The 12,086-nt window shown below is 36.9% G+C and overlaps 1 protein-coding gene across 3 annotated transcripts; it reads left to right on the top strand.

The window, feature by feature from the left end:
- The first annotated feature begins 1,698 nt into the window (after positions 1–1,698).
- Positions 1,699–8,568, top strand: LOC107759935 (UBP1-associated protein 2C-like). 3 transcript variants are annotated; one of them, XM_075241525.1, is made up of 2 exons: positions 1,699–3,146; positions 6,505–8,568. In XM_075241525.1, the coding sequence occupies exon 1, from the start codon at positions 1,781–1,783 to the stop codon at positions 3,143–3,145; it is 1,365 nt and encodes a 454-aa protein (XP_075097626.1). In that variant the 5' UTR covers positions 1,699–1,780; the 3' UTR covers position 3,146; positions 6,505–8,568. The 3 variants fall into 3 exon arrangements, with proteins under 3 accessions (XP_075097626.1, XP_075097627.1, XP_075097625.1); XM_075241526.1 differs by having other exon boundaries at positions 7,203–8,568; XM_075241524.1 differs by lacking the exon at positions 6,505–8,568 and adding an exon at positions 4,489–4,838 and having other exon boundaries at positions 1,701–3,146.
- The last annotated feature ends 3,518 nt before the right edge of the window (positions 8,569–12,086 follow it).

Here is a 12,086-nt window from a genome sequence, read left to right on the forward strand (position 1 = left end):
AATTATGAAATGAGGTGTCACATGGTGACTTCTTAATTGAAAAAATTATATTAAAGATATTTATTTAGAAGGATTTTTACTTAGAAAGTATTACATGAAAGAATTGTATTTGAAGGATATTTATTTGAGGAAATTATATTTGAAAAGATTTATTGAAAGAATTATATTTGAAAAATAATTATTTGAGAAAGTTATATTTGAAAGAGAGTTATTTGGAAGAATTACATATGAAAGACATTTATATGAAGGACTTGATTTAATTTGATGTAATTGTATTTATTAATTGTTGAGTGATATTAATGGTATTCTTGTTGTCTGCTGTGCATATCACTGGTTGTTTCATGTTGCCCTTATTGTTATTTGTTTCCTATTATTTTGTATATTATATTGCATATGTTATTAGACTAGTGAGTGTCTTGACTGTACCTCGTCTCTGTTCCACTGAGGTTAGTCTTGATACTTACTGGGTACTGACCGTGGTGTACTCATACTACACTTCTGCACATTTTTGTGCAGAGCCAGGTATTAAAGATATCGGATTTGGGCAGAGGTTAAGCGGGATCGTAAGGATTCAAGGTAGAGTTGTTTGGTTGTCGCAGTCCCCTGAAGTCTTTTCATTCTAATGTACTGTTAATTTATAATCAAACAGTATTGTATATTCGGTCCTCGTGATCATTCCATGTATCCGATTAGAGTTCGTGACTCAGTACTACCAGTCTTGGGAGGTTGTATATTCATATTTGTTCCGCTGTTAGTTTCTATTAAAAAAATGGCTTTAAAATATAATTGAAATCGGCTTACCTAATCTTAGAGACTAGGTGCTATCACAACAGCGGTGGTGGAATTTGGGGTCATGACATTAGGGCGGTGAGGTGGCATGCCACGTGGTATCCAGCTCAGTGATATGTCAGGCCACGTGGGATAATGTTGGTCATGGTGGAGGGTCTTAACGGAGGAGGGGTATATTTGCACCAGTTTTGTAACGTCGAGGGTATTAGTGGACTGTAAGTATAACGAAGGGCATAAATGATCCTTTTCGCATAGTAGAAGGATATTTTTAGCCCCTTTCCCTATTATATGATATGTATAGTTACAAAATAATGTATAACTAATTTAACTAAATTCATCATCTATGCATATTTAGAAGAAATTTTAAAACAATTACCATGAGAAAAAATATTTTTATCATTTAAGAAAATATTGCATCTTATTTTAACGTCAATATATATATTTTTAATTGATAGACACTATACACACGCACACACGTATACTAAAACTAGTAGATATATAAAAGGATAAACCAAGTATAAATTTCTTTTTTTTTTTAACCAAAAAAATCAATTAAGGAAATAAGTGTAATACCTTAATTTATAAGGAAGGAAATTATGCAAATCAAACACGAAGAGAGATCTTTGTTTGAAGAAAATGGATCTTTACACAAATAGCCGACACGATTCACTATTTTTTTTAATTGGTAAATATAAATTATATACTATTTATATAAGATTTTACAGATATCATAAATACTATATATATATATATATACTAACTATTTTAAATTTAAGCGTTGAGTTACCGGTTATTTAAGTGAATTCTTCTGAAAAAATGACGAAGAAAAGTAGCAACTTCCAAAGACTGGGTTGTCAGCGTTGGGCTATCACAAAAGCCCAAAACCGAACCCAATCCACATTATTATATACGCCTTGCTAGGGCGTCACCTCCATCCTCTTCTTCCTCTGATTAGGGTTTTAAACTCCGGTAAGTTCCAGAATCTCAAGAGATGGACCTTTTGAAGAAACGAAAGCTCGAGGATAACGGCGTTATCACCGACGTCCCCGTTACCAGTAGACTCACAATCGAAGACGCACGGAAGATTCTAGAATCAGTCACCCCCGAACAAATGCTTGAAATCCTACAAACCGCTGTTGTACGTCACGCCGACGTTTTAGACCAAGTACGAGTAATCGCCGATCGCGACACGACTCAGCGGAAGCTCTTCATTCGCGGACTCGGCTGGGAAACGAATACAGAAAAACTTAAAGCGATTTTTGGTAATTATGGCGAGTTAGAAGAAGCCGTTGTAATTACCGATAAAGCCACTGGTAAAAGCAAAGGTTACGGGTTCGTTACGTTTAAGCATGTTGATGGAGCTTTACTTGCTTTGAAGGAGCCGAGTAAGAAGATTGATGGACGAATGGCAGTGACTCAGCTCGCGTCAGCTGGGATTCAAGGTGGGCCTGGCGGCGGGAGTACCAATAATCCGGTGGATGTTTCGGCGAGGAAGATTTATGTAGCGAATGTGCCGTATGATATGCAGGCCGAGAGGATTTTACAGCATTTTTGTATGTATGGGGAAATAGAGGAAGGGCCATTAGGGTTTGATAAGGCGACTGGGAAGTCGAAAGGGTATGCTTTGTTTGTGTATAAGACGGCGGAGGCAGCTAAGGCTTCGCTAGTGGATCCTGTTAAGAATATTGATGGGCATCAATTGAATTGTAAGCTAGCTATTGATGGGAAGAAAGGGGGGAAGCCTGGAGGAGGAGCTCAGGCTCAAACGGATGGTCATGTTGATCAGGTTGGCCCGGGCCAGTATGGTGGGCCTAGTGGGATTACTGGTTATGGTGGATTTCCAGGGCATTCAACCTTTGGTGGGCCTGGCGGACATGGGCTCAATTCGGCATACGGTAGTGGGAATGGTATAGGTGTGGGTGGTCCCGGTGGTGGTTCATCTTATGGTGGGAGCCAACCTGGGGGTTCTGTTAGTGGTGGTGGGTATGGTGGTCCATATGGTGGAGGTGGGGGGTCTCATTATGGTGGGCCTGGTTCAGCTGGATATGGCGCGTTGGCCAGTAGTGCTACTGGTGGTGGTGGTGGATATGGCGGTCCTGGGGCATTGGGAGGTGGTGGATATGGCGGCACTGGGGCGCTGGGAGGTGGTGGATTAAGTGGGGTTGGTGGTGCATTAGGCGGTGCAGGCCGTGGCTCTTCAATGTATGGGTTACCCCCAAGCTCAACTGGGTTGGCTTCAGGAGATTATCCACCACAGGGTCCTCATTACAGTCAACAAAACCAAGTGCCCGGGGTATCACCTGCACCTAGAGTTGCACCTGGGGGTATGTACCAGGGGATGCATTCATACTACTGAGGTAAATTACTAAATTTCTTCCTCCTCCCACCACCTTTTTATGTGATTATATTGATTGGTGGTTAGTTCTCTTTTGTCTGTCAGTGTGATTTTTTTTTTCATTTGTATGCGTTGCACTCTGCTTGTTGAATATTTTTGGTTGATGATGTGTGGTGTATGCTTGGTTAGAATGATAAACATTTGTGTGGATTACCTTGTTGTAAAGTATACTTAATATTCAGTGAGTTTTCGTGGTGTATGCTGGGTTAGACTATGATCTGGTTGTGGATATACTTTATGTGCAGTAGGGTTTACTAAGTAAGACAAGGTCAGAAATGTGATAAAACGGGAGGAAGGCAAGAACCACTAAAGCAGTTTTCTTAATGTAATTCGTGAAATTTCTGCTTTATGCTATATTGCTATGGTAGATTCACATTTTTTTGGGTTCTTTGCATTCTTGATATCTGTTGAACACATAGCAATTACTGTTTGTAGATTTTAGAGCGACATTCTGTCTTGAGAAAGGAACACACATCATTGGACGCCATTTGTGCATTTGGTAATCTAGTGGATGTCCTTTTTTTGTGTGGATAAATTGAAGTCTGTTTGACTCTTCCCTTTTTATTTTTTTTGTCATCTGGATACATTCTCAGCATGTCTGAATAACCTGATTCTTGGGCATATGGATTTTCCTAATTGGAAAATGACTTTGAACTGTATAATCCCATATTTATTTGAGTACTTCTGTTTATTTTTTGCTTTTGCCTTTTCTTTTTCTGCTGGATTTTATCTGTCATTGCATATGCTTCTGGACTATTGTCATGCTTATTCAGCTGTAAATTGATGTGAATTCTTTGTTTTTGCATTATTATTGTTGACTTGTTTTTCTAGTTCTCTCCCCTTTAGGATGTTTTTTTGGGGGGGGGGGGGAGCCCTAAGTATGGTGCCTTGGTGATTTGGGTCCATCAGTTTATTGTGCTCTCGATGAGTCTTTCTGCAACCATGTTCGCAACGTGATCATTTATCTTTGTGTTTCTGCTGATCAATGTTTACCCATGTTTTTCTTGTTTTTAGCTCGTGCGGCTTCTCTATATGAAAGAGAAACCCAAGGTTGTTGATTTTGGTGGTGTTTGTTTTTTCCCTTTGTTGTGTGTAATCCCAGATCGATTAGATTGGCTGTCTCTGTTTGTATGATCATTGATAACTAGGATATATTTGGATCCGATTCAATTGTATTTTATGTCCTTTTGTTACTTTGAAGGTTTAATACTGTGATGATCCTTTCTTTCGCTTTCAATTTTAAGATCTGTTTGATTTTCAGACGTGGAATGATGTATTGAGTTGTGAATGGATGTTTGATTCAGGTGTTTTGACAGCTTGGTGCAGTTGCTTTTAGTGGTTCTTGCTGAGTGCAGACATTTAGAAGTCTGGTTTGATGATTTTGATTTGCTATGTACTTTGGCTTCTTCATCTGCACCTTGTAATGGTGTCCTTTTAAGTTATGGTAGTCAGGGTGTTTCTTTCTTCAGGAGGCTTTTGTGCTTTTAGAGTTCTTCATGGAGGTCGTATTTGGATATAAATATAGTAAATGTCTTGTAGGCTTTGAGCCTTAGAAATAATGTGCTGTTTTGTGAACAACTTCTAAAATTTCTGGTGAAGCTGATGATATTAGTTTCATATGGTATTGGAAAGCCTTCTTTCCCTTGCATTTTAATCGTTTTGATCTCAAATTATTTTCTTTTCTGCATTTTTCCATGCCGACTACTACATCTTTTTGTATGGTTGAGGCCTTAGTTTTATGCATGCTCAATTGTTTGTCTGGTTATCCAATACATGTTAGTCAACTATGTTTGAGATATGAAAGGATGAGTTTGATTAACTAACTTTGGGGTTGTGATAATCTTGGTTATGGTTGATTGTATTATGTGGTCGGGATGGGAGTGCCATTTGATTTCCTCATTTTGCATTTTATGATGGTCTCGAAGGATTCTGTGGCTGGGCTAAATTGTATTTGACTTGATTATTTCATGACAAATAATATATGGTTACATCTTTTACTCGACCTTTTGAGCATATATCACCACGTAACATGAATTACCTTTCCTTTTTCTCAAATTCATTGTATGGATGGATTCCGCAATTCTAAACCATACCTTTTTCCCGGAGAAGAAGGCATTGTACCATCCTTCACATTTTTCAGATGTCCTGATCTGTCACTGAGATTGATTTGCTCATGCATTAGTTTTTAGAAGGTTTTGGAACTCCCCCACTTTCCAATCTTGCAGTTTCTTTCTGAAGTTCAGTTCCCGTGTACCCTCCTTTGCATTTACACTCGTGCTGCTGAAAATGGTGCTTCCATGTTGGATTTGGTTCGTACACTTATTTGGTAATGTTTGCTATAAGCTGTTTGGATAATTGGTTGGAGTATCAGACTTTCTTGTCTGGACGGAATATTTGTGGCTAAAATGTATAAAGATCAGCTACTGTTACCTTTTCCAAAGACATGATAAAGATTGGCTTAGTGCCGCTTAGTCATCTTGACTCTCGAGTCTCTCGATTTGGTTCCTACTTTTGTAATGTTTTCTTTATAGTTGTTTGTACAACTTGTTGAAGTATACCAGACTTTCTTCTTTGAACATAAACAAATGTGGCCAAAATATGTAAAAAACCCGTGCAGTGCCTCATATGAACATAGTTGAACAAAGATGAAGATAGGCCGTAAATCGTAATGATCCGGGGTCTCATGTGGAATGGCTCTCACTGAGCGGATTAGATGTTGGGAATAATGGAGGACTCCCAAGAGCTCTGATGAGTGGTTTTACAATTTGATGTGGTTAATCACATATTGTGGTTGAAGGAGGGTCTCATACTTAGAGGATTCCCCGGAAGAAGTATTCCCTAGTGTGCCAGATAGCTACTCCTAGTGTGCCAGATAGCTACTGTTGTCATGCTTAAAGTGAAGTATAAGAATTTAGGTTGTAGGAATCAAACCTGCCCTTTTATTGCTTATCAATTGTTTCTTTTCGGTGTAGTGGTGACATGGGGATGGCCTAAGTAAAGATTAAGTCTTAAATTTGGTAGAAACCTTGCTTAAAGTATAACATGTTCAACATCACAATGTTTTTTTTTTTAATTTTTCCACTTCCATCGCAGACCACCGCATTCTGCCTTTGCAGGTTTGTTTATAGAATCTTCGGCACGTAGTAACATACTTTGTATTTGGTACAGTGACACAGTAAGGGTGGGTGGGTGGGGGATAGGGTGGTGATCAACTGAGAGGAGTAGCTGTCAGAAGAATCTTTTCCTGTTCCTTTTATTTTGGCGTGGATGGAAAAGTGTTTTCTGGTTGAAAAGTTAATGCCCTTTGTTACTTTTTGTAGATGTGGAAATTGGTGATATCTGATTAACCCTACATGCAAATCGAATGGAAGTGTTCTCTGGTTGAAAAGTTTAAACTTTAAACCCTCTATCACTTTTTGTAATTGCGAAAACTGGTAATATCTGATTAAATCTGCACGCATATTGCGATATTAAGTGGTGTGTACATTTTCTGAAATAATTTTAATTTCGACCATTCTTATATGAATGGTCCATGCTGGATGATATGGATTTGTACTCTAGATCTTGAAATAATGAGTTGATCATATATAGATAAATCTAAAATCTTACCGGTTATAGCTACAGTAACAAAAGTTGTATCCATTCTTAATATTTTTAAGATAAAATTATCTTATGAGGTCTGAATGGCTACTGAGTCGTGCAACTACTAATAATTTTACTTGGTCATGAGTTTGTCTGAAGTTGCCAATTGACTTGTGAGGCCTAGATTTAGGATTCAAAACAAGGGATTTGTTGTGCAGACTGGGATTCAAATAGGGAGTGTGTTGCCTAGACTGGTATTCAAATAACAAAAGTTACCTACTATGGATATATGACCATATCCTGACCTTATCATTAATTTGTCATCTTTTCTCTCTTGTTAAAGTAAATCTATTTAAATTGTAATTTTCATATTGTAGCCTCTAGTTGAATCATACAAACTCTTTAGTTTACATAGAAAATGATGGTGTATTCCCAGCTGCTGTACCATTTAAGAAAGGGGATATCTAGGTTGGCAGAAATCTTCGTCAAGCAATTCGAGGAAAGTCCTAGCATGACTTGTTGTGGAAGTGCCAAACATAACCTTGTTGGGATGCTGGTGGAGTGGTGGAAAATGCCCTTTTAGAGACTAAGCACTCACATACTGTATAGCAAACCGGGCAAGTTTGATATGTCTCTTACATGACAGCACCACGTGTCTTCATTGGCATGCGATATACATTGTGTCTTCATTGGCATGCAATATACATTGTTATATCAGATAAACAGACCGTCAGTGCCTATTAACAATCCCATCTGGTAGTCATCTGATTGCTTCAACAAATGGTTCAAAACAATTTCCTCATTTATTTCTTTTCATGTTTAGAGGAATTTAGATGTTAGGATTTTTTTTAGTTCTTTTTCGATATCTCTGTGCTTGGGGCGACGATACAGCTAATGAGGTTGCGAGGTGTCTCAGTATTCTTCTGGTGTCAATTACTTCATGCTTGTGGTTACTCTACAGTGCATGGTTTATTATAAATGTCAAAGCATGTGCCAGATATTTGCTCCTATCCCACCCTCTGTTTGCGAATCTAGTGGTGAAGAAATTTATCCATACTATGTCAGTTGACATTAGTTTTGGTTTCAATATCCATTGGGGCTATTTGTACCTGAACGACACCTCTCTTCTTGAATACAACTTCAATGAGACATCCGTCATTTACTTGGGCAGCTTTTGCCTTGAGTTTACTTTCGAATTGTGAAATTGCTAAGCTTAGCACGTCCGGGCACAGTCTTAATGGTCTGTAGTTTCTGAGCGTGCAAATGTTCCTCTTGTTGGGCCATTGTCTTTGGTAAATTCTTCCATATGAAACCCAAATGAGACAATGAGAAGCGGTGGCCAATTCAACTTGAGCATGGGAAGAGGTAATGCCTACTTGTTCTCCGAGTTGGAGAAGGAGCAAGATTGAGACTACTTTTAGAGTGCTGATCTTGAGGACTGCAACTTAAATTGTGAAATACTCTATTGACTGGGTCAAATGAAAGTAAAGAGTGCTTAGAGGACCAGATGTGATTTCCGAGGACCATAGTGGGATTAAAAGAAAGGGATGGTGTATGGATAGTTGGATACCGTTATGCCACAACGGAACAATAAGATCTTCAATAGTAGCAACGAAATGTAACCTTCTTCTTTAACTCTCAAGATCCTTCTCTCTAATTTGGCTTTCATATTGTTGATGCATCCGTGGGTTGGCAGGCTTTACTTGTGATTCGGTTTTGCAACTAGGAGGAATGTTTACAGAGAGAGACATATTTTATTTGATGTAATTTAAATTGACAATTATAATTTGATATTTCCTCAATTTCAATTTATGTGAATCTATTTTGTTTTTAGTTCGTGAAAAAAGAATGACTTTTTTATATTTGGAAATAATTTATATTTATGAAATGATTTATAGTTATACAAAACATATGTGCCTTATTTTATACTACATGTTCAAAAATTTTCTTTGTTTTCTTGAACTCTTTGCTCAGTTAAATAAGTGCACATAAATTGAGACGGACGGAGTATTTGTTTTAATAAGATTTTTCTACTTATTTTTTATGTAAACACGTGATAGCAAAACTAATAGATCGGACAAAGTGATTTAATACGATAAAGCAAGCATTCCAGAACATTTGTAATAATTAGCAAAAAAAAGAACTTTTGTAATAATATTTATTACTAGTCACAACAGCAAAAGCAACAAATGTAATTTTATAACTTCTTAGAAAATGGTCGACTTTCCTTAGTTACGGACCGTCTATTAATTAGGAATTGACCCAGTTTCTGTTTTATTTTACTTATGTATCCAACACATTATTATTGAGAGATACTTTTAATAATTTAAAATTTCTATCAAAGCACTGTTTCGAATTGCTGCATTTTTATCCTCCAGCGATATTATTCGGAAAAACTTGTCCATCGACCACTTAGATTTTTCTGCAAAATGAGGTCTTGATTTGCCTTCATACCAAAGGCTAGCGTTAAAAAAATGCAATGTACTTGATTGTAATGTCGTAGAAGTCTATATGCTATAATTAGGGGTGTTCATAAAAACCTGAAAAACCGAACCAAATCGATCAAAAAAATTAATATTTTTTAGGTTTGGTTTGGTTTTGGTTTTGAATTTTAAAAATCGATCAAATTTGGTTTGGTTTTGGTTTTAATAACAAATCCCCGAAAAAAATCGAACCAAATCAATTATAAAAGTAGCTATTTTAATTTATTATTATACCTATATATATGTATATTTTTATATAAAGTTTCTAACATTTTATGGTACTTATTAGTCGCTTGTATTTTTAGTTTAGTTCTTTGCTATTATAATAATCTAATTCTTTGCATTTACATTCTAGTTTGATTGGTAGTTTTATTTTGCCAAGTACAAGAATTTATTTCATGTTAAAAATAATCGATTTTTAATTGAATACTTAAATTATTTATCACTATTTAATTCAATTATCATCAATATATCTTGGTAAATGATAGATTTCTCAAAGAGCAGTTGGTTTGATAGTGTTACATTCAAAATGTAGTCGCCGGAATATGTGTTGGGTAGTGTATGTCTCATATTTAAGAAAAAAATCGATAAATAACCGAAAAATCAAAAAATCGACAAAAATCAACAAAATCTGAATCGATAAAAATCCGACTTAATTAGTTTGGTTCCAATATTTGAAGAACCGACTTACTTGATTTGATTTTTATTAAGGAAAAAATTGACCCAAATCGAACCATGAACACCCCTATGCTATATTTATAGAACTTCATGGCATCAGACATCAGTATCTCTTCAAACTCCAAATTAATACCAAGAATGACAGGTTTGGTATATTTGAATAATCAACAATCCAAGAAAATAAGTTCAGGGAAAATTTTTGATTACTGATGTTTGGCCAAAATACTATACTTTTAGTACATTACTTGCCCTATATTTTGTTGGTTTAGTAGTTAATTGTGCGACCATTGAGCTAAATTATGATGTTTTAGTGTAGGAGCATCGAAAGAAATAGTCGAATGAAAATTGCACGAAAAGAGGACGAAAATGCAAGAAAAGAGCACAAAAACACAAAGTACCCAACCTAAGCGTAGCCAACTGTGTATCCAACTTGACCGAACTACAGGCCAGGCGTAGCCAGCTCCGTAGCCAGGTTGGCCGCGCTATAAGTCTGGCCTCGCGAGGTTTGTAGTCCGGTGGTCAAAGGTTCGCGAATTAAAAGACTTCGACCTAGATTTGGACTTAAGGACCTCGACCCTAACATATAAATACTCCCTAAACAAGTTGAGAAAGGGTTGGACATTATTTTGGAGAAGAAAACGGCTACAGAGCACTGTGGATCAAGGAATCAACGTGTTTTTCCCTACGTATCTCTTTACTTTGAAGTTTAATGTCTTTGAACATCATGATGATTGTTTATACATTTATGAGTAGCCAAACTTTCTCATCTAGGGTTTGATGTAACCTATTGGAGGATGATTTTCTACTGCGGTTAATATAAATTTGCCTTTGATTTTTCTCTACTTGTTCAACTACGTTTTCATTATTGTTGATTGAAGAGATCTTAATTGACCCTATTTAGTATGTATTGCTTGGAAAATGGTACATATTTTGTAGTTGTTGTACAATATCACTCATAATGTATATGAATAATCAATACGGAAGATTTAAAGGTGGAACTAGGAATAACGAAACCTTGTTGCAATCACAGTGAGCGTAAACTAGTGTCAACTAGCGTAGTTCGGAAGAATACATCTAGTAAATTGTGGTAGCTGCTCGGAAGAGAATTACGACACCTAAAACACTCACGATCGGTAGAGAATACTTAGGCGAATTTATAGGAAAAGTAGTGGGGAGGATTCCGACAATAAGGAAAATAATAACCCTAGACTTTTCCAATCTTGTCTACAACATTTGCTCTGTTAGTTATAAATTATAGCATTTTAATTACTTTGCCCTTAGTTATTAAACACTCAAACCATTATTTAATATTTTTGAAGGTTGACTACTTGAATTCTTGTGAAACTAGTAGTTGTGATTAGTAGGTTAATTCCCAGTGGGATTCGACTCTGGACTTGTAAACTGAATTATATTTGTAACGACCGCTAGACCTCTTAGGAGGCATAGTCGGGCGTGATCAAATTTTGGTGCCGTTGTCAGAGAATTAACGATGTTATTAATTACGGCTAGAAGAATTGTTGGAATTGTTAGTTTAGTCAGCTTTCTCGACTTGAAATTCATTATATTGAAACTCTAACGTTTGTAGCTTTGTGTGTTACGGGGGCATGCCTAGAAACTCCTCAAGAATCGGTGAATTGTACGAAGCATTACCGGACCCTGAGAAAGCTTTCAAGGCACTAAATCGATCAAACTAGAAAGACAAATGACAACAGAACTCAACAGAACGAATCAAACTAGACATGGGTGACGTCATAGACAATCAAAACAACAAAAACATTGGGAACAACCCGAACAATCAGGGTGTGGCACCTCTTGTGCCAGAAGCAACCTTAAATGATTGGGCACAACCCACCACTGAAAATCTAGCAACTGCAATTGCAGTCCCTCAGATACAAGCGGAATCATTTCAAATCACAAACATGTTACCTCTATTGCAGAACAAGGGACTGTTCTCGGGGTCTTATATTGAAGGTCCACAACAACATCTGAAAAATTTTCTATCGATTTGTGTCATGCAAAGGCAACTGAATATGATACCTAAAGCAATAAGACCGTTGTTGTTTCCATTTTCAGTGATGGGAGAGGCTCAGACTTGCTCAATTCGCTCCCCATAAACTCCATCACTACTTGACAGGAATTAGTCAAGTAGTTTTTGAACA

The sequence above is a fragment of the Nicotiana tabacum genome, chromosome 21 (genome assembly GCF_000715075.1).
Source record: "Nicotiana tabacum cultivar K326 chromosome 21, ASM71507v2, whole genome shotgun sequence".
NCBI classification, from domain to species: domain Eukaryota; kingdom Viridiplantae; phylum Streptophyta; class Magnoliopsida; order Solanales; family Solanaceae; genus Nicotiana; species Nicotiana tabacum.